The sequence below is a fragment of the Onychomys torridus genome, chromosome 6, assembly GCF_903995425.1.
Source record: "Onychomys torridus chromosome 6, mOncTor1.1, whole genome shotgun sequence".
NCBI classification, from domain to species: Eukaryota; Metazoa; Chordata; class Mammalia; order Rodentia; family Cricetidae; genus Onychomys; species Onychomys torridus.
The window spans coordinates 23,265,384-23,289,179 of NC_050448.1; the positions used below are offsets into that span (position 1 = coordinate 23,265,384).

The 23,796-nt window shown below is 35.0% G+C and overlaps 1 protein-coding gene across 1 annotated transcript in view; it reads left to right on the top strand.

Moving 5' to 3' along the window:
- The window catches only part of Krt18 (keratin 18), a 32,337-nt gene extending 10,287 nt beyond the window's left edge, over positions 1-22,050 (top strand). The window contains exon 3 of the mRNA XM_036190273.1: positions 21,246-22,050. Coding sequence (XP_036046166.1) covers positions 21,246-21,996 — 751 coding nt within the window. The 3' untranslated portion in view covers positions 21,997-22,050. The remainder of the gene's footprint in view (positions 1-21,245) is intronic.
- Positions 22,051-23,796: the final 1,746 nt, after the last annotated feature.

Here is a 23,796-nt window from a genome sequence, read left to right on the forward strand (position 1 = left end):
TGCTTATTATTTATACCAATTGTATTCCCTTCTCAAATTTATCCAAAGTTATTACTCGAGTCTATTTTTTGAATCTGAGTTAACATCATAACAGCCAACTTTCATGTATTATTGCCTCACAAACTCATGGTCTTGTTAGTCTCACTCTAATGGGAATAAATTTTGGTTGATTTGAGTCTACAATGTACTCAACTACAACTGGGCATTTTTGCCACAACTGTCCCTGTTCCAAGTTCAGGGACTATCATGGTAGAGGTGGCAAGAATATTATAAATGCCAGTCATTGGGGAGCACAAGAGTAAAACAATGTCTTCTAAAAACAGTGGGATTGTTCTGTGAATTAATGAACTCAGAGCAACTGTGATTTCTTCCATAAGACCTGCACAAGAGTAAGCCAGTAATATTCTAACATGGAGGTGGAAAGGACTTATGTGTCTCCATGTCTAGCTGCAATGTAGTGCTATGGACAGTTAATTGTTTCTGGTGGAGGTGGAATCAGTTCATTTTAAGGCTATGACTTCTGGAAGGTTGCCCATGCTCCAGAGGATGGCCCCACACCAATCAATACATTGAGTATCACAAGTTAGACTTGATGGATTTTTATAAAAACAAAAAGGAATACAAAAAATTGGGAAGAGATGAAATGATGGTGGACCAGGGAGAACTAAGGGAAGAGGCTGGAAGGAATATGCTCAAAATCCATTGTATGAAATTCTCAAAGAATTAATAGAAACATTGGACTATTAAAAAACCTTACCATCAATACTTTAATCTAAGAGACACAGATTTTATTCTACTTTCTTCACTATCACATTTCTAATACTTAGTATAATAGCTAATACAATACTTAGTATAATAGCTAATACACAAGAAAGCACTTAGTAAATATTTGTTGAGCAAGTGATTGATTGACTAAATTCTATACAAACAATGTTAAAAGTTGGGAAAGAGAAAAAAGCAAAGGGAATATTTTGTGAATTCATGTTCAAGTACAGATGTTATTCTTTATACAACATCTGTAAGGTCACCTGCCATTAAAATACGTGGTTCCTTAACCAGATAACAATAAATAAAATGCAAAATACCTTTGTATTTTCCCATTGAAAGATCCATTAAACATTTATTTTGGGTGGGTTGAATATGTAAATTTCTGAATCTTGGTAATATATACACAAATACGATTAATTTATTCATTTGTTTATATATATATATATATAATATGCAGTGGTATGTTCATTTTAAATATTATTTTACTTCTCTCATGATATATGAATTCTTTGTATTGGCTAGTCATATTCCTCATCAATATTAAGTTAATTAAATACAATAACCTAGCTACTATTTCTTTTATAGAAATGAGTCATATATGATGTAAGAGACTAGAACTAAAACCGCCAGTTTCTACAGTACTGAAGTTACGAGAATAACTTCTCTTCCTTATAAAATTTTTTTTCTTAAAATTGTCTCGAAAGTGATTCATATCTATAGTCTAATACTTTACAATATAGAATAAAATAGACCCTTGAAAAGTTACCTTCATTCTTTATTTCTCAATATCAAAAAATATCAGTTCCCTAGGGGTAATAAAAAAATCATGATTTTTCTTTTGTTTTTTTCTCATCTGTCAGGTCACCTCTGTAAGTATCTTGAGCTAAACATTCCATTTATTCAAATGTATAGTTTATCCATATTAAAACATGTACTGTAAATAAAATGTTAAAAGATGTCACAAAGTGCCCATATTTATAAGGATTAATTAAAAAACCTTATATAATAGTTGAAGATCATAATAATTTAATTTAATAATCATATAATCTGAATTAGCTGTTATGGATCCCATATATAAAAAGGTAGAGATGGTAGATTACTTCTGTGCTAAAGTAGTACCTAGAGATACTTTTTAAAAAAATATTTTCATTTCATGTGTATGCATGCTTACCTAAACATAGGTCTTTGCATCACATGTCTGCTGTGTCCAAAAGTCCAAAAGAGGAGGTGGATCTTCTAGAACTGGAGTTACATATAATTGTGAGCTGCCATGTTATGCTGGGAATGAAAACTTGGTTTTCTGGAAGAGCAGCTAGTGTTCTTAAGCACTGAGCTATTTCTTCAGCCCCTGGAGATACTTTATATGTCAAAGAATGTTGAAGACTAGTTGCAGATATGATATACAGCAATCAAATAATGGATTGGGTTATTCTAGGTGGAATTATCACTCATCTAATACTGTGTCCTTAAAAACAGGTACAAAGTGAAAAACTTCAGTACTTCTTCGCTCTCTTACTTCTTGTTTGGCCAGTAAACTGAAAGTGGGATTATAATTTGTTGAAATACTAGACTTTCTTAGTAAGAAAAGTGGTGCTTATTTTGTAAGTAGTGATTAGTACAATGTGCTAAGCATTATGGGAGTACTATGTGTTCCTGTTGATTGTCAACACAGTGTATCACTGAGTTGTTATAATAATTCTTACATATTAGCACTATGGAGTAAACCAGTGTCAATGAATAAAGTAACATTTTCAAGTCACTGTGAGACAAACCTGATAGAGTCCATGTTTTACATATTAGATGATTTTTTAAAATATTTTTCAGAAATAAAACACTGTGCAAAATGCTGTGCATAAGGAAAGATTCAGAGAACAGGAGGGGCAGTTGGGAAGGTAATGAGTGGATCTTGACTTAATGGAGGGGTAGTTTTGGTAAAATACATGGACAGAGAAGCATTTTGAATTTGTGATTATCAGAGCTGAAATTGTGTGCTGTCAATTTTATTATGAAATACACAATTTTGTGACAAGATATTCTTTAAAACTGGCAAAAATGTATAAATTAACTGTATTTGAGGTTTCTAAATGAGCATTGTGGGAGTTTGAATAAGAATGGCCTTTATAGCCGCATAGATTCGAAAGCTTGGTCTTCAGGAAGTGGTATTACTTGACAGAGATTAGGAGGTGTGTGTGGCTTTGTTGGAGGGAATGTGTCACTAGAGGTGGACTTTGAGGTTTCAAATGCCCCAGCCAGGCCCAGCATCTTACTCTGCCTGCTTCCTGTGGATCTGGATGTAGAACTCTCAGCTCCTTCTCTACATACTGCCATGCTTCTCATCATGATGATAATGGACTAAACATCAGTCCCTTTAAATGTTTTCCTTATAAGAGTTGCCATGGTCATGGTGCCTCTTCACAGCAATGGAACATTGATTAAGACAAGCATGGTATTTCTTTTAGTCACATACAAGCAATTTCAGATTGATTAAATTACAAAGCATGGTATAATTACATATAAATAAACAATACTTATCAGTGGTTTCTTTTATATTATATTCATGCTTAGAACTGTATTACCTGTTTTCATGTGAATAATATTCTCAGATGTGTTTTCTTATTATTATCCATTTAATAGCACTGATTAGCAGTTTGCTTGAAAAGCTCCTTTTATCCAAAGAGCTCTTATCATTTGAGCATTAATTACATCTAAAAGTTCCCCCAGGGTTAGATTCATTTATATAAGCTTCTTTGATAAAAGATATTATCAGTGACTGTGCTAAAAAAAAATACCTACTAACCACATACTTTTAAGTAGAAGATTTTCTTTTCTTTTCTGTTATTCCTTTTCTTTTGAAAAGAAATTTCATCATGTAGCCTATTCTGCCTTCAAGTTTGCAATAGACCTCAAGGCAGCCTTGAGCTGTTGATATTTCTGTCTGAGCCTCCAGAGAGTTAGGATTACAAACATGTAACCCTATTTGTAAACACAGGATTAGCACAACCTCAGCAGGTTGAGGGGCTGGGAGGGATAATTATTTATTTATTTATTTATTTATTTATTTATTTATTTATTTATTATTTATTTATCTATCTATCTATCATCTATCTATAGGTATCTATTTTTCCTTATTCATATCTTTACCACCTTGTATTTAGTGTTAAAATAAGGCTCTCAAGTGGTAGAAAATAAAATAAAAATAAAATGGTTTAGATTCCCATTTGAGCTTCCTTCAGGGATGCGGTATTTTGATCCCTGTGTTTGAAGGGGAGGGTTCCCAGACCATGCACTATGGTGAGATGATGAATTGGTGGAGACTTTTGGAGGTGGGGCCTAGTAGAAGGATGTCAGATAATTGGAGAAGTGTTCTTAAAGAGGAAATATGAACACTAACCCCTTTCTGTTTCACCCTTTCAGTCCCATAGACTATGAGGTGGCTCCTCTCTGATCTCCCTGTTAGACATTCTGTCTCCTCACAGGCCCCAAAGCAGGAAACCCAAACCTTAGCTGAAAATATTAAAGACATGAGGCAACAGACAACATAAACACTTCCACTTCTTAAGCTGATCAGTTTATATAACCGAACACTCACTAATGCAGTGGCCCTAGGAACTGTTCTGGAAATATGTATTCCCTTCGGCTGACAGCATAACTCATGTGTGCTGTACTGGGAAAGTCTGTTAATATGAGTTTCATCTCAAGGACCCATGCAGATGTGGAAGGAGGGGACAGATTCCTCCAAGTTGTCTTCTGACCTCTATGCATATGCAGTGGAATGCACCTTCACACATAGATATCATGCATATACTCACATTCATAAGCACACACACACACACACACACACACACACACACACACACATGACTAACATCTAAGACAATATTGTGGGTTTTACCTAACAACTACATGTGTACTAATTAGCTATTTCTAACCTGATACAAACTTAGAAGAATAAAATGAATCAAATTTATTAAAAATTGAAGTCTGTGGAGGAAAATTGAGTAATACTAGACAGATGATAATCTTGTAAACATGCACATAATAAATGAGAATTGTGTAGAGATCTGAAACCTTACTGCCCAGCCCATAAGCCCTGCTAAACAGACAATGATATTTTAAATCTCATCTTAAAAATCATCAGACCAAGGATCAATAATCAATAATCAGTTCTGTCAAAGAGCTAGAACAGTTTATATCCAATGTACCAAATGAGTTGATAATTAAAACCAGGAGACACAGAAATGACAAACAATCCATGGGAAGTGAAGAAGGGGTGAGACACTTAAATATTTGTTCAGTGGAAATTTCTTTAGGGGTACTTGCTATCTGTTGTAGTTGTATCCTATATTGGCTAAACCCTAGGTTTGATCCTGAGCATAGGAATAAAATGATATAGAGAAGGAGGGAGAGACAAATTTGAGAAACAGAGAGAGAGAGAGAGAGAGAGAGAGAGAGAGAGAGAGAGAGAGAGAGAGAGAGAATTTGTGGTGATTGAACACTTCTAATAATTTAAATTTAATTAATCATATAGTGACTTCCTTAGTAGGTTGCAAAGACCCACAAGCTCAAGATGGAACTTGGGAGTTGGGATTAGTAGTTCTGCTGGATTATATATGCAAGAAAAAAGGTATAAGCAGTGGGAGAATACAGCTGATGCATAGACCAAAATTAGAGAAGAGAGAGATCATGTGCTTCTAGAGAGGAAGAGACAATTTTTGTTTACTTAGATTTTTCCTTGTCCAGATTGCATATACCTCTGTTCTGTTTTGCCTTTTTAAAAGCTTGAGAAGAAATTCATTCTTTCCAAATAAGCCCCAGGATGCTTTGCATTAATTCATGTGGATTACTTTGCAAGGAAGGAAGGAACAAAGGGAGAAGAGAGAAAACCACATCTGACCAATGACACAATGTCTTCAGCATCTCAAGAAAATTATGGAAACAAGACCAGCCAAGTATCTCCTGCATCGATCCTTCCAATCACTTGTCTACTGTCAGGAACATGGAGTAGATGAAATTGAAATTAGTCTGATGTACAGACCTGGGCTAGCATCTTAGCTCATCAGTAAATGGGGTAAGTGCGGAAAAATTATGTTTTCTCACTTTACTATCAACATCAGCAAACAGTAACAGCAACTTCACATGGGCGTAAGTGTTTGGAGCCTGTCCACAGAGATGTATTTGTGAGAGAGGCTGGTACATTACAGCTAGTCTTTATCTTTCCTCTCACCACTGCACATGCTCAGAGCCTGCTGTGCTTGGTTAAATTATTGTCACAATTCATTTCACACACAATCACACACAATGCTTGCCTTATAAGGAAAACATGGAAGGGATGGAATAACTTAATCTTTGTGCTGTAGAGAGGTAACTAAAGTTTGGAAGTCTATGAAAACTCCACACAGACAATGTTTTGATGCCTGATTAATAGTGAAAGACAACATCAATGAAACATTGTGAAAATAATTATATTTTGAATTAACTGTAAGGTTCCATGCAATCACAAAGTATGTTTGTTTCTTATGTATTTCAATTTCCTTACCTAAACTTTAATGAAACAAAATAAATAAATTCATGAAAAAGAAATATCCATGAGAAGGAACATATCTTCCTTGGGCAAGATACAATCTTTCTGGAAATGAAAAGAATCACATTAGAAATTATAATGTGTCCCATTTGTTCCAGTAGTAAACATGTTTGAAACAGCCACAGAATTTCCAATTTCTGCAAAAATGTTCTCCAGGCTATCATTTGCATACAATTGCAATATATATGTGATATGTATAGGAAGTAAACATTTGGCTCTCAAGACTGTAGATAAAAAGTAAATATATTATTTTATTACTACATATTGGTAACATTATTGAGTAGATGAATGAATCACAGCATATGCAAGTTTCAGGTTGGTAGCCTACATAGCCATAGTTCATTACTTTAAAAACATTAGCAATACTGTACCTACTTAATTCCGTTACTTTCCCGGGAGGCTTTGCTATCACCTCTTGGTTCAGAACATTGAGTAGAATTTTTAAATATTTGTCCATTTTAACAGTAACCAATTTCACATTTATTTGTTAAATGGATTTTGATATTTGTTTAGGTCTAAGGGGGATTGACCTAAAACTAAAAATTTAGGCTATCATTTTTTTTTTGCGCGAGTGTGTGTGTGTGTGTGTGTGTGTGTGTGTGTGTGTTTGTGCATGAGTGCAGGTGCCTGTGGAGGCAATTGTTTGTATACATATGTGGGGTAGGGTGCTCATGTGCGAAAGTGCCTGTGGAAGCCAAAGGCATCAGTTCTTCCTGGAACCAGAGCTGGAAACACAGACAGTTGTGAGCTGCCTAACATTGGTACTAAGAACTGAACTTGGGTTCTTGAGTGAACAGTATGTGTTTTTAAGTCACCTTTCTGTCACTGGAAAGTAATTTTTCTTAGACAGATGAGACAAGTTTCTCATTCATGTTGGAAAGGCTTTTGATTGGACATTTGATTTTCAAAGCATTCTAATGCTCTAAGCTGTCTCCAGTGACAAACTCAGGAAGCTATCATGGTAAACTTTATTTAGAATACAATTCCTAGGGTGATAGTTTTGACAGACCTCCATGAAGAAGAAAATTAGAGTAATGAAGAAAGCATCCATTATACTTTGGACAAACAGATAATCCAAAAATATGTTAGTCAAAGCTCCTGCACATGCTGAAAACACCAAGCTTGATGCCTTCCCAGCACATGACAATGTAGATGTCTAATACATTGCTCTCTTCTTTGATCCTATCTGGAGGTGTGGCTTTAGTCACTTTTGTGGGACAGAAACATAGGCACTTCTAAAGACTCACTCTTGTTCTGCTCCTACCTACCTCCCAGCATCTCTCAGAACTGTTCCCTTTCTTCATTGTGCTGGTTTTTATCCTGAGGTGAAGATAAATATCCATATCCACATTAACATTATTTTGCTGAGCACATGCAACATTCCTCAATGGTTTCACTTCACAAAATGGTGTCATAATTTCCTTAACAAACACTAATCTAAGTGATGTGTTTAAAATGTTTATCTGGCAAGAAGAGTCATATGATGCTCAAAGGAAAAATGAATGACATTAGCTTTGCTACAAGTCGGTAGTATTCTAAAGTATGTCAACTAAATTTTGGAAATATAAATTGTGACTCTGTTACTAAGAATGCAATTATTAAGAACTGAATAAAAAGTCAAAGCCTAAAAGAAAATAATATAATACTACTAGATCAAGACAAACAAAAGTCTTTATATTGAAATGTTTATCATTATTTGCATAATAGTTTCAGAATCAGTAACTTTAATGATAGTTTGTTAAATTTTTTACTCCATCAGTACCTGTATTTCTCCTATTTAAGCTATTGTTCTTATATATTTGACTTTAATACAATTCTTTAAAGAAAATTATTTTACTATTTTTAAACATTTTTACTTTTAGCTTATTTGCCTCACAATATTGGAATATGTAGTGAAAATCTGAAGTTTTGCACAGCAGAGGGACTTTAAGAAAAATAGTTCAAATTTGTTTTCTCCAGCACTGTTAGTTGAATTGTCTGTCAATTTCTAGAAGGGTATTCAGGATCTCATTCAATTAATAAAGCAATAAAACTGAACTGATAAACATTTTATTCATCAGCATCTGCCAAAATTTTCCTAATAGGTTTAGCTGTGAGAAGGCAATTTCACTAATACGTTGACTATTCTACACAGCCATGCCATTGACTCCATGTACAATTCTTCATGACTTTTAGACTCAAGTGCTCTTAACAGTTTAACAGTTTAACTGATTCACTTGGTGTGCCCTGATCACAAATTGTGAAGATGACTCAATACAGTGTCTTTTTTATTATATTTGTGTTTTAATTTTACATATCAGCCATGGGTTCCCCATCCTCCCCCTCCCTAACCACCCGCAACTTCCCCCCAGCCCCTCCCCTCCATTCCCATCTCCTCCAGGGCCAAGACTCCCCTGGGGATTCCGCTCAATACAGTATCTTTAGCCCATGAATTAATTCAATGAAGCTACAATGTCCGTCCAGGTCCAGTCTTCAAAGGACTGGGTGTTATAGTCTTGTAATGGGATCATAGTGATCATATTTTCTTTTTCTCAGTGATATTGGACAAGTAATTTTAGTAACATATTGGGTCATGTCAGATCAAGAAGAAAGAATGAAAATAGCTAGTAAGGCCAAGGAGAAAAATAAAATCTTCCTTAGGGCATCAACTTTCTAGGGAGTGCTTGGAACTTCCCTCTGGTATACCAATGTGCAGATGCTCTGGGAAAAACAAGACCATCAGATGACCAGGTCTATGTTTCTACATATACTTGGTACAAATTATGACTCAGATTGTATAAGAAATTGTCTTAGCGAACACATAGGAATACACAGCTGATGAACTCATTTAAAATATAAATTCGTTTATTTTCCCTCATCCACTATAGTACTAAATTCATATTTAACATCTTACTATCCTTCTTTAAATGTTCCCTAGATTGAGATATTATTATTTCCATGCTTTTGATATGGCATAGCAATCATTTATGAGCCAGGCAATTCCAGAAGCTAAACTGTCATCTCTACAGGAGCATAAAAACACTCTTATTTTCAAAAAGGAGTTAATTTACAAAAGCACATTTAATTGACAAAAGTGCCTATTTATGGAATTCCATGTATTGTATCAATAATATGAATATGTAATGCGTATTTGTATTCAAATATTAATGATTCCTTTAATGTGAGAACATTCAAACTCTTGTCTTTTTGGTATTTTGCAATATGCAGTAGTTATTATTCACTGTAGTGACTCTACTGTGCCATAGAAATCAGGATTTACCTAATTATGATCTAATAACCAACAATCTATTATTAGGATTTAGCTGTCATAGACAGACTTGCCTGCTGCTCATCAGTCAAGAATCTTCCACAATGACTCTTATATAGAATTCCATTTCACATCCTTTCTCTGACTAATTACATCTTTGCAAACAAGGATGTCTTAGAGACTTTCAAATTTACCAGTAGTAAGACTTGAATGACCAACTGTCTTAGTTACAAAATTTACAAAATTTAAGGGACACCAAAATTCTGAATCATTGGGATTACTAATATTTATTTTGTTCCATAAATTGCATGCTAAACCTAGTGTTGGAGTGTTTAATAAAGAATAGTTCAATATAACTATTTTTCCCTTTTGTGATAGGCTGCAACAACACTGCTGGTTACTTTACTCTAAATTGATAAAAGATTCCTCACAACACAGATTTGAAACCTAAAGACTCTTAAAATTCTCAGGATGACCCACATGTGAAAATGTCTGCTATCAAACATCAATGATTTGGTAGAAACTTGATTCCTAACATTTTGTGGACAGGACTACCGCTAAGTGCTTTTGCTGTAAGTATCAATGGTGGATTTGAGGACACAATAGCTTTGGGATAGATTTCGCTCCATGTGCGCATGGACAGAATGTGTTAGTTCTGAATTCCGCTTACAAGACAAAGCGGGCTGGCCTGTAGTTTTCCATTGGTCTGCTGGGGTGAGTCTCCTTATGTACCCCATCATCACTCTCCTAGCATCTCTTGTAGTAAGTTTCAGTATGATGTTATGATGGGTAAGTTTCCAAACCTGGAACAATCTGGCTCCTCAAGACTCCATAAAATTATTACAGCTTTTCAAACTATTTGGAATCACATCCAAATTATGTCATCAATCAAACTGATGATTACTCAGACACTTCCCTGTCCTGCAGCATCGTGTGAATGGTTATGTTTTCACTTATAAACAAATGATACCCACCTGCTAAACTGAATTAGAACAAAGACAAAACTGAAGATATTTACTAACCCAGTGTTCTTTTTCTTGGATTATGTTTGTTTTTGTCTCCTTGTCACTGAGCACTGACGTTGGCCGAAATAACTCAGTACCTTGTTTTTTGAAATATGACTGAGAGACCAGCAGTTTCAGGATTACCTATTATCCAGGTAAACTCACATTTAACAGGAGTGCCAGTGACTTATATACATCAACATCTGAAGAAAGCTGATGAAAATTCCATTCCTTTCCCCATTTCTTATCCTCAAGTTTGTATTTATGTTGATCTATACTCTTGGTGTGTACTTTAATGCCTAGTTCAATTCTTATTTACTTTGTTATTCTTGTTCTATAATTTTTCTTTGCTTTTCAAAATGTGGAACATTTTTATTCCATCTTAACACTTTATATACATATATATAAAGGAATTCTATTTCTGCTCTTTGAAAACCTCTCCCTATGGTCCCTTAGTAATTTCGTGACCTTTATGTCTCTTCAGAAAAAAACATATATTCTAAAGATTCAAAACTAACACAAACAGATGAGAGAAAATGTGATGCTTGTTAATAAATATTTATTTTCACATCATAGGAGAAGACAGCAAAATATATCAACTTTGACAAAGAATAAATTCCAAACATGAATTTATTACACAAAATGATAGGACTGAAATTTTTGTTACTTTGATACTTTTGTCAGTTTCATAGATGCATATATTACATTGTGATCATGTTCACCCCAAGATCCTCTAATCTCCCATTCCTACGGACTTTTTGTTTGACTAAGTCTCTGCCTGTTTTCATGTCTTGTGTGTATGAGGGGAGTGGCTTGTGTGGGTGTTACAACATAGATTTTCAGTCTTCAGGTTCTACAGAGTACTGTGTCCCTATTCCACCAAACTGCAAAGAACTTTCATGTAACTAGAACAAACCAGCCATTTCTTTTCTTTTCCTCCTCCTCCTGCTCTTCCTCCTCCTCCTCTTCTTTTTCTTTTTCTTCTCAACAGAGTTTCTCTGTGTATCATCCCTATCTGTCCTGGAACTAACTCTGTAGACCAGGCTGGTCTAGAACTCACAGAGGTCAGCCTGCCTCTGCCTCTGAAGTTCTGGGATTAAAGGTATGTGTCACCACCACCAAACCAAACCAGTCATTACTATACCTATCTTTAGGTGTGTGCAGTTTCTTCATAAGATTGGGAGTTTTTCTATGGATGTTGCAATGGAGGAATACACACACACACACACACACACACACACACACACACACACACTAGTAGTTTTGAATCTTTAGAAATATTCTCGTGCTGCTTGTGTATGTGTATCTATAGCCATCTATCTATCTAATGCATTTATTTTTATGAATCAAAATATAATAAAAATATTCCCATATAAAGACAGAGATGTGATGAATCGAATTCATACTGGCTAAAAAGGTGTTTTTCAGGGGCCATGTACATTGACACGATTATTTTGCCTTGAAACTCATTCATAGTGGAAGTTCAATGCTACACATTGGGGCCTTTTAAAAGTTGCATTTACAGAAGTGTATGAAGATTATAAGTTATTATTTGTTGAACTAATATATGGTCCATACAAAAGCAGTTTAGTCTATTAATTTGATTTGTTCTATTATTATGATAGCTGTAATTAGTTACAAGTATGAGGGTAGATTATAAAATTTTAATATAAAATGATATTACAAAGTAAGTAGCTATAGTTAAAGAAATTGAGCCTTGAGTATGATCACTAGAGTGCTTAAACTTATATAATTAACATAGAGTTAAACATGAAAAGCCATATGTCTCCATATTTCCATTGTATATTTAAAAAAATCATCCTGTTGCTTTTCTAATACAGTGTAGGTTTTGGATATAGCATGCTATCATTCACCAATTTGTAACTGTAGGGTAATTTTCTACTGAAAGTAATTTTCCACCTCTCATCGTCTTTTCTTTAGTTCCCAGGCACCTGCTCTCCTCACTCCCATCTAGTACACACAGAGAATAATCTAGAATCAAAGATATGCATATCTGAACCTTGGTTACTTCACACACAGAATTATTTATTTCAATTAATTTTCCTGCCAACTGTATGATTCCAGTTTTTATGACTGAATAAAAATGTATATAACACTGTATTAATATCTTTTCAACTATTAATGGCCCTGTAGGCTGATTTTACTTCCAATATTTCATGAATAGAGCAGCAGTAAGCACACATTACCCAATTATTTGAAGTTGTACGTAGATTCCCTTGGGTAGACGCCCAGGGTTGTATGGCTGGCTAATGTAAACCCTTTCTGTTTTTTATACCAATGTAGATATTTTGTGACATTGGCTCAGAAGGGCTATGACATCCATGAGTGTTTTTCCAAACTTTTACTCAGTAGAACAAGTTTCTGAGTGATAAAAATAAATGAGTCAGTTACATTTTAAATTGCCATAGTTATTAACTCATTTATCTGAATTAACATTGATAACAAATTTAAAAATATCATTATGAAATTTTGACTAAGACTTGGCAAAAGGCAAGGAGTTATTTGAAATGTAAACAAAAATCACATTCTATTACTGCCTTTAAAAATGGATCCTGGAGAAACCACTGGTCTGAACTTGGTCTCTTATTAAGAGAAGTACACTTCTTCTAAACATAAGGTTTTAAGAGGTGATTTAAAAAAAATACTTAGATAGGTTCATGTTGTGAAATGTAAGGTTTAATAATTACTTAGTTTTCTGGAAATATTTATCTCTTTTCCTGTTTTAAAATATAAAATCCATCCACTTCATAACTCAAACATCCCTTTATTCCTTAATCTGTCTTCTGAAATGGTCTTTAAATGTTTTGATTTTAAAATGTGAATATGCCAATGATTCACAAAATTATTCATCATAATTTAAAAAGTCTTAAATTTTGATTTATGGGGCAAAATCTACTATAATTTTTTTCTTCCAAGACTTTATCCAGTAAGACATTTATCTTGAGAAATAGAGGCACACCTCTATACACAGCTGTATGCTACAGAAATACATTCTGATGAAAGAAAGACAATACACATAAATTATTTGGCAAGAAAACATTCCATTAACTGTAGACAGCTGACCTTCACTGTGTACAGAATGATTTATAATGGAGGCTGCTTTTGCAAAATAAATTGTGGGAGAGGCAACAGTTGTCTGGATCCTGGCAGTGGTTTGGAGTCATTCAGTAATTGAGCATTAGATTTATGAAGTCAATAACATCAACAATGCATTCTGATTTTATCTTAATTGTATGCAATTAGACCTAGGTGTGCTTTTCATAAAATTAAAGATCTGAAGCATGGCAACATCAAAGATATCAGTGTACTTTGCTTTGCTAGATGAAACAAATTGAGCTTTTATATGCTTTGGGGATTTCTACATATTTATGGAGATAAATGCTGTGAGGTGTTTATGTTCTCTTTACAGATTGACAAGTAAAAAAAATGCTGCCTTAAAGTTCAGTTTCATATGCTTATTCATTTAACAGTGTATTTTGAGGACACCTAAGTGCCAAACACCAGTTTAGGCTATGAGGATAACTATGGTAAATACAACACACAAATATGTAGTAACATAAAGTTTATGGGCATTGATGGAGGACAGAATAATATTTAAATTCATATACTTAATAGAATGCAAAATGTCATTCTACAGTGGTTAGTTTTATCTATCAACTGTATGAAATATGTAATCTGGGAAGAAAGTCTCAATTAGGGTTGGGCTGCCATGTCTTTGGGGGACGTTCTTGATTTCATTAATTGAGGAAAGAAGACCCATCTATTGTAGGTGATATGATTTCCCCAGCATGCGATCTCAGATTGTATAGGTAGAGAAAGTAAGATGAGCCAAACATGCATGCATTAATTTAGTTTTCTCTGCTGATGACATGGATGTGGTATGACCAATTGCTTCAGATCCTGCTGCTTTGGCTTCCTTGCAGACAGACTGGAGTCTGGAATTATGAGCTAAAATAAATCCTTTCTTTCCTAAGTTCCTTTGGATAGAACATTTTATCACATTAACAGGAAAGAAGCTAGACAACGTATACAATTACACACACACACACACACACACACACACACACACACACATATATATACAAAATTTCATATATATGTAAATTTACATACAGTGTTGCTTTGAAATGTCATGGCAATGAGAAATGAAAAAAGGAGGATACCAAATTGCTGTATGCAGGAGGGGAATCAGATGTCTAATGGAAGTAGGAGATTTGATGAATATGTTTGTAAGAGGGAAGCATAATTAATGTATCTTTTTTTGAATGAAATTTCCATGGAAAGCAACGAGAGCATTTTGGAGAAAAAGCAGCAAAGTTTTACTGTGAGCAAAAAGGATCTTCTGTTCTATGGAGAGTAAAACCATGACCAAGAATGTAGGACAAGATGGTGGCACTTTCAGAAAAATGCTAGGACTCCTGTTTTTAAGTAGCTTACCTCAGATGGCATAGGTCCTGGATTTGATTAAACTGCCTGTGTAATTGAATCTAAATTGGTGCTTTGCACTTATGGCCTTCAAAGTCTAATTGTTACATGGATGAGCAAATAAATGAAAACAGAACTTTAAAGCATTTTATTTTTTTTTCTTTTCTCAATCCTAAAAAGAGAATTAGGAGAACATGAATACTTTAAAGTATTTATCTCTAAAAAGTACACAACTGCTTGAATTTTTTAGAGGTGACTTTAGATTTAAATTAAATTTCAGTTTCTTCACTTGATCAAGTTTTTAAACGAAATATCTGTTAGTATAGATATTAGGGATGGCAACAGGTACAGTGGAAATGAAATTGACTATTTGCTGAGAAGATGCCTAGAACAACAAAGTTTTTTTTTTTAATTTGATTGATGGTCTTCCTACTCAACATTTATTGACCCTACTTATAGCTTTCTAGAGCAAGAACAAAGGATTTATGCTATAGATAAAAGTCACTCCTGATAACTATGCAGAGGATATTGAAGATGACTTTATCTAGAAGTAGTAGTGAAATGTGTATTGGAAGAGGAATCCATAGAATATTCTATCAAAGTCTATTTGTTCCACAGTTACTATTAGGCAACATTATTTGTGAGTAAGTATACTTGTGATTGAAGAAGACCTTGTTGAATATTTACCTTTCCCTAGGTAGACCTGTAGTGTGGAATGCCCAGAGTTTACTCTCTATTTACTGTCTCCTCTGTACTAATAGGATTAAGCCTCCTTATGTGATACCATTTTGTTCACTACTCATTCTCTACTTCATACTGTTTTCTTCTATGATCATATGCTGAGATCAGACAGTCTAGGCTCAAGCTCGGGTCAACCTCAGGGGAACATGGATGCTGTATCTAGCCATGAGCTTGGAGCCTTACTGCAGTTGAGCCTTGGTTCAGCAACTGGTTGTGAAGAAACGCTGAAATTGGAGTTAATGCTCTTCTCTGCATGCTGAGTATATGCAGAAGCTCCGTGTGATGGGGGTGGGGGAGGTCTCACCTAATGTCCTCAGACTCTCCCTCAGTTTATTAAATGTACTTCTGTTGGCTGATCCTGCAATCTGGGATCCATTCTGTCACTGTGTTTATGTGAATTTCATTTTTTCTCCTTTCTGAGTCCCTAAAGTAAATAAAGAGATTACTATTTAAAGAAAAAAAAGTTGTTCAGAAACATGTACTTTAATATTTTAAAGTTATAAACTTCCACTAAAATAAAATAGTTTAAAATAAATTCTCTTTTTATATATTTTAAAATGACAAACAGATTTTTATTTGTGTTATATAGTAACATAGAGGCAAGTAACATTGATTTTTTAAATAAGTCTAATATTAAAAATTAAAAATTTTAACATTTTAAAGTAATTTCTTAACATTATGCAACGATTTTATTTTGCCTAATATGAAAAAAGTATACAGTATCAGTCCTTCTGTTTTAGCATTATGATTTAACTTTCATACAGAATGTGTCCTTTTTTCAAAAGTATTTAAAAAATGTTTTGCAAAATAAATGTGATCTGAGAGTTAGATTTGTCTCTACTGAAGTTTTCTTGATTTTCTTTTGTCTATTCAAGTTTAAAATACAAAGACCGTTTTATGAGTCATCTTCACAAACAGACCTATTATTATCATTAGCAATTGCATTTAAGACAATCTACAGATCCCACTCTTCACTATTTGTAACACGAATTCTATGCATACCTTCCAAAACACCACCCTCCAGAGAATCTTCTGCATCTCTGTCTGCCTCAGAGCCCTGTTCATTCCGCAGAAGCACTTATGCTAACCAAACTATTAGCACCTGCCGAAATACCTCTCCATCAGTCATCAATCATCAGCAATCAGGCAGCTACTTGATAATTAGTCAAGAGGGGGGAAAAACACTTCAAAGAACTAAAAATATTTTGCACAGTGACTTTGTGCATAAAATAATTATTTTCCCTCTATTAATCTCCTTCACATCACTGAACAACGCAGAATCTTAAGAAATATTGTGAACAAGTGCTGGTGCCATTCAGTATGTGCTATGCTAGTTTATTCATGGCTGCCATGAAAGATATGCATGACTCAAGCAGGCAAACCTAGAATTGATACATCTAATGTCTTCTTCATTATGTATATGCAAGTGCACATATTAATATGCTTTACTATTGTGATATTTTATTTGTACTAAAATGTGATTTTATTTGTATGTTAAAGTTGCCTTGGGGTCAGAGCAAGCTGTAGCAGAAGCTGGGCGGTGGTGGTGCATGCCTTTAATCACAGCACTTGGGAAGCAGAGCTAGGCACGATCTCTGTGTGTTCAAGTAACAGCCAGCATGGCAACACACACCTTTAATCTCAATACCAACCATAGAAGACCTAGAGGTCTGTACAGACAGGCAGTGGCAAGGAGGTCATGTGGTTGGGTTTACAACCAATGAGAAAGCAGAACAGAAAGTCTATAAAACACACACACACACACACACACACACACACACAGAAGTAGCTCTCTTGTGGAGAGGAAAGACAGCAGCAGCAGTGAAGGGTAAGGTTTTCAGCTCTCAGCTATTGCTCTGACCTTTTGGCTATTAACTCTGTATTTGGCTCTGTGTTTCTTATTTAACAAGACGGTTACATCTACACTTTATTAATATATATTTTCTTTATCACCATTTTTGATAAAAGATGTTCATAAAAAAATACAGACAACACAAAAGGCCTATTTTTTTCAGGGCCATGAAGCTCCCTAATTTGGTGGCATATATTCATCCAATAAATCCTTACACAAATTTTAGGAAGAAGGAAGAGAATACTGCTTGTCCCACCACATAATACATAAAATCAATGCAGAGAGTGACTAAGATAAAGCAACTGAAAAGATGGATGGCTGCGATTCTAGGGCAATCTAGCTTTAGATTCCAAGTTCTTGAGCATGGGGATAGGCAAGATGCAAAATATGTGATACTATGATGACCAGTAAGTAAACTGATGGGAAACCCAGTGAGTTTTGTGGATATTCATGTAAATAAGAGCCTTGCTCAAACCTCTCTAAGGCATCAAATTGGAGATGTCTTGCCCTTAATAAGGTAGCAATAACAAAATAAAAAGTAGCCATCATAAGGGTACAGTAATTATTTTGTATTACTCTATAAAGTTGCTACATTTCTTTACAGGTCCAGCAGGATCATGTTAAAGTCTCAGCTGAGATGTCATGGCAGTGTTCTTCACTTGTAAGAACAACACACTTAGTACCTCTAAATCAACTTCAGAAACTCTCAAAAACTAGGAGAAATATTTTCAGTATGGTGGCGGGGAAATTATTCTTGATTACACACGCTTGTGCTTAAGTTTGTGTGTTTGTAATTGGAAGTTTTCCTCCCTACACAATAAATTACACACAGGCCTATTTGCAGATAATGAGAAATTCAGACAGTTGGCATGAAGACCATTATGCTTGAATTTTGTTTCTGTTTCACTTGCAGTTTTAATTGCTAATGTATACTATGTATATGAGATCTGCCCATTCTGGATTTAGCAAATGTTGAATCCATTGAACACATATAAAAACACACACACCCATACAAACACACACACACACACACACACACACACACACACACACACACACACACACATATTCATTGCCTTGGTCAAATGTGTTTTAAATGGCTAACCCAAGGTGTTAATCACTTGCCCAGCAGATGTGCTGGCATGTCTTCTATGATTATTTGTTTCTTTCTCACAGTATCTTACACAAAAAAGACAACAGAAAGTTTGAAAATATATTCATGTGTTTCACATACATACAGTTAGGGCTTCATTGACTAATGATTCCTTATCTATCTATCTATCTATCTATCTATTTGTTTGTTTATTGTAAATATATATGGTCTTTGACATACTATTTTGTGCCCGGTAACCATTCTCTTATTGATAAACAATCAAAAATGTTTTAATAAAATAAAACAAATAAAGTAAAATACTGTGGTATAAGTATTAAGAAAGTAGCAAGCCTAATGATACTATGCCACACAGACACTTTTTTCTTGAATTAGTATTTATTTTTAGAAGAAACTTTTGAAAATAAGAGCTTTTTAAATATTTAGACTTGCAAGAGTTTTAAGTAGAAACTGTTTCCAAAAGCAAATCTGCAAAATGGAAAGTATTGATTTTTTTTTTTATTATTTTGTGTTCTGAGATAGGAATCATTATATATTTTTATCCTGAATTTGTCTGCAATTACACTGGTGCAGATGCTAAATCTTTTCCCTGATATGCTTACACAGAGAGAAGATGCCAATTCGGATCTCAATGAGACATTGAAGAAAGGGCAGTGTTGAGGGAAAAGAAGAAGGAAAAGGAGAGAATTGGAAAGTACAACACGCTCACTGACACTTCATTTAGTGTCTTCCTGAATTCTGTAAAAAACAACAGAAGACAAAAGACAACTGACTTGCTTTATAAATGGTAACAAGATATGTCAAATTTAATTCATTGAGCATCCAAATCCCTTCCTGATTTATTTTGAAACTTGCTTAGAGATCCAAGATGGTTGATAAGCTGAACAAAATAGAAAACTTAGGAAGCAACAGTAAAAGAAGAAAACACAACTAAATAGCCATAAAAAGTGAGCAAAGAAAAGCTAAGATTGAGGTAGAAAACAGGCACAAAATACTTCAAGGCACAGATGGTCCCAGGAAAACAAAAAGTTGTCAAATATTATTGTAAGGATCCCATGTATATACACTTGAGCCTGCAGGGCTATGTTCATGCATGCATTGTAAGAATCATGTGGTAGGAACAAGCAAATGTGCCGAGGACAGTGAATACATTAAAGATCACACTTCATGTAATTGTTTAAAAGAAACTGGAAAATAATCTAGAGAGCCATATTTTCAGTTAGGGACTTGAGACTGTCATGAAAACTAAAAGATAAAAACACAAAATATCCCTTAGATGTATATAAAAAAGAAACAGACAGGACATTAATTTCAACCCAGTGGATATATCCTTCTAACAACAGAAAATCTGCCTCGTGTAACTTAATGGGTTCTGTCCCAGAAGGTGCAAATCAGCCTGAGTGAATTTGGTGAACACACAATCTTGATGTTTCTCAAAACACAAATGGTCACGTTCAAAGTCCTTGCTAATTAGTGAAAGGAAACTGTCCCTGGGAGAAGAAGTAGAAGCCAGCTTTGCAGGTTGATCATTAATAACCTCGTTCTTACAAGCAGAGCCAAGGCCAGCTAAAAAGTGTGGAAACTTGTCTTTTTCTTCTCAACAGCAAAATACTGGTGTTCTCTAAACTGAGATTTAGAAATTGTGGTTTATGTTTGCTGTAAAAAAAACAAAAAAATAAACCAAACAAAGGAAAACAACCAATGCATTCAAAGACAAGATTTCAAGACACTCCCATAAAAAGTTCTTTGAGTTATGTTCTTTTGCACAATTATAAAATAGATCCTATAATTTTTAATTTAAAAAAATTTGAGATTGTAGTCTAATTACACTTATTCCTACTCTTTCCTTCTCCAAATATTCTCACCATGCTACCTTCTCTTCTTCAAATTCATTGCCATTTTTCCCACTAATAGCCATTACATGCATATTTGTAAGTGCACATATGTTCCTAAGTGTAAACTTCTCAGTGTGTATAATGTTACTTGTATATATGTTTTCAGGGCTGACCATTTGATACTGTACAATAAATTTGGATGCTTCTCTCCTTACAGAAGACTTCCTCTCCAGCCCCCAGGTTCACTCAGTTGCCTGTGGTTCTCTGTGTTGTATTGAGGCCTCCTGGGCTTCCCCCAGTCCACTTTGGCATGTTCATTGATTTTGTCATTGTTTAGTTCACATTTGAGCAGTCATGTTGGTGGATCCTTACAGGTGTAGCTTCTGAAATTACTAGGAGACACAATCTCCCAGAAAAATCCCTGGTCCTCTCTGACTCTTACAATCTTTCCATGCCCTCCTCAGCAAAGTTACCCGACCCTTAGGCTAGCTGAGTCTCTTAGGTGAGACTAGTCTCTAACACTCTGCATTTTGATTGGTTATAATTTTCTTTAATAGTCTCCATGTGTTGCAAAGAGAAACTTCCTTGATGAGGGATGAAGACTACACTTACCTGTGGGAGTAGGACAAATGTTTATAGATTGTCATGGGGATTATGCAGGTTTAAGAAGTCTGTGGAGAGCGACATCCATGGGCTCCGAAAGGTAGTGGATGACACTAACATCACGAGGCTGCAGCTGGAGACAGAAATTGAAGCCCTCAAGGAGGAGCTGCTGTTCATGAAGAAGAATCACGAGGAGGAAGTCAAAGGACTGGAAGCCCAGATTGCCCGTTCTGGATTGACCGTGGAAGTGGATGCCCCCAAATCTCAGGACCTCAGCAAGATCATGGCTGACATCCGGGCCCAGTATGAGGAGCTGGCTCAGAAGAATCGTGAGGAACTGGACAAGTACTGGTCCCAGCAGATTGAGGAGAGCACCACGGTAGTCACCACCCAGTCTGCTGAAATCAGAGATGCCGAGACTACACTCACAGACCTGAGGCGCACCTTCCAGGCCTTGGAGATTGACCTGGAAGCCATGAAAAATCAGAAGATCAGCTTGGAGAACAGCCTTAGGGATGTGGAGGCCCGATACAACATACAGATGGAGCAGCTCAATGGGGTCCTTCTGCACCTGGAGTCAGAGCTGGCCCAAACCCGGGCAGAGGGGCAGCGCCAGACCCAGGAATATGAAGCCCTGCTGAACATCAAGGTCAAGCTTGAGGCTGAGATTGCCACCTACCGCCGCTTGCTGGAAGATGGGGAAGACTTCCGTCTCAACGATGCCCTGGACTCCAGGACAACCAGCCGCAAGGTCGTGGATGGCAAAGTGGTGTCTGAGACCAACGACACCAGAGTTCTGAGGCACTGAGGCTGACAAGGAGGCTACCCCTGGGGACCAAGGGACCAATAAAAGTTGAGAAATCTCTGGGAAAAAAAAGAAGTTAGCAGTTGTAGATTCTCCATCAATAGTCATGACTACCATTGAGACGTCAGCTAGATATTTATTACCAGGCTTAGCTTCCCTCCTATTGAGCAAATCTTAAGTCTAAACATAGATCTCATGTTTTAACTTTTATCTTGCATAGAGGATGAAGTAGAGAGATGAACTTCATCTAGTATTACAATTGCTTTCCATTCTATACTCAATAATGTTAACTTTAGCTTGCAGTTTTAGAATAAGGCATTAGTTCTAATATAGTTTCCAGATGTCAGGTGAGAGATATGCAAATAAATATGTTTGAGGGCAAAGAATATTTGTGAATGATGTTATGTACTGAATAAGTGATTAGTAAACTCACTTGATGATATCTGTTTACATCTCATAAATGTGGAGGCTCGGGCATTTCAAACAATTGATGTCTGCATTTAAAGGAAGAAAACATGGGATCTAACTGGCTAATTTCACTAAAAAATATAAACTTTTATTAATAGGCATTTGATTTAGCTATTAAATTGTAAACTAGACTTGCACTTTTCCTAGAAATCCCATGTCACATAAATACAAATGTGTTGGAAGTGGGCAAATTTTGTATTTATCTAGCTTAAGCATGCAAATAAAACCTGTATTAAATTGAATAACATATCAGGATTATTTAAGATTAGCCTAGAATTGAATATACCCACTCACTTTTTCTCTTCAATGTTTATAAAATTTTAGAAATGGTTTACTTGTACTTCCTGGTTTGGCGTCATGTCATCCAATCATCATTTGTATCCTAAAAGGCTCATTTATGTATGTGGGAATTGGCTCCACATAAATATTTTAAATAGCCCAATCTTGTAACTAAAATCTGTGTTATAACTTGTTCTAAATTGGCTTTACATACATTATTCATATATTCACTCCAGAAAAAAAAATATATATATATATAGTCTTTTCACATTAGATGCTAAAACATTCTATCAGAATGATTTTAAGGGACCTTCTCATTATTAGGTAGAGGGACAAAGGCTTGTCATGATATTATGTAAGATTAAGCCTCATGTAATTTCCACTATATTATGCTGTTTTATAGTGTGATTTTCTTTTCCTAAAATTTCTGACACCTTCATAGCTTTAAAGAGTTGGTTCACGTAATAGCAGATTTATACTAAACAAGTTAGTTAATCTTGTTCAATCTTAGTTTCACCATATATGATGCAAAATTGTTATGAATAGTAATATATTCCTAAAGGGTTACATGCATACTTTGCAGATTCCCTCATAAAATAAAAATGCAAGTCCCTTTAAGAAAGAAAAAGTGAAATTAAAATAGTTGGAATATTATAATGGTCTCTCTTGATTTTAGGATGTTTTTAATCTCTCACTTTTTAAGCATTTTAAGTAAAAATCGAATAATTTGCCTTTATATTTAAAATAGCAGCTTTAGGCATGAATCTGAACATTTAGCTTGCATATAGAATCATTGGTATTACCTACTTGCTTGTAACTCATATAAACATGTTTTGCTGACCTAAATAGTCAAAATGTTGTCTAAAACCAACTCAACTGTTTACATTTTTCCTCTTGGCAAACATAGTCTCCCAAAACTCTCTACATGCTAGTGATGAATGAAAGACCTAAACAAGGGACATCTGGCTTGTTCTACCTTTCCCTTTCTTCTTTTGTCATGTGTGTAGTGGACATATTTGATAAATACAGAATTAATATGAAGACGAAGGGAAGGAG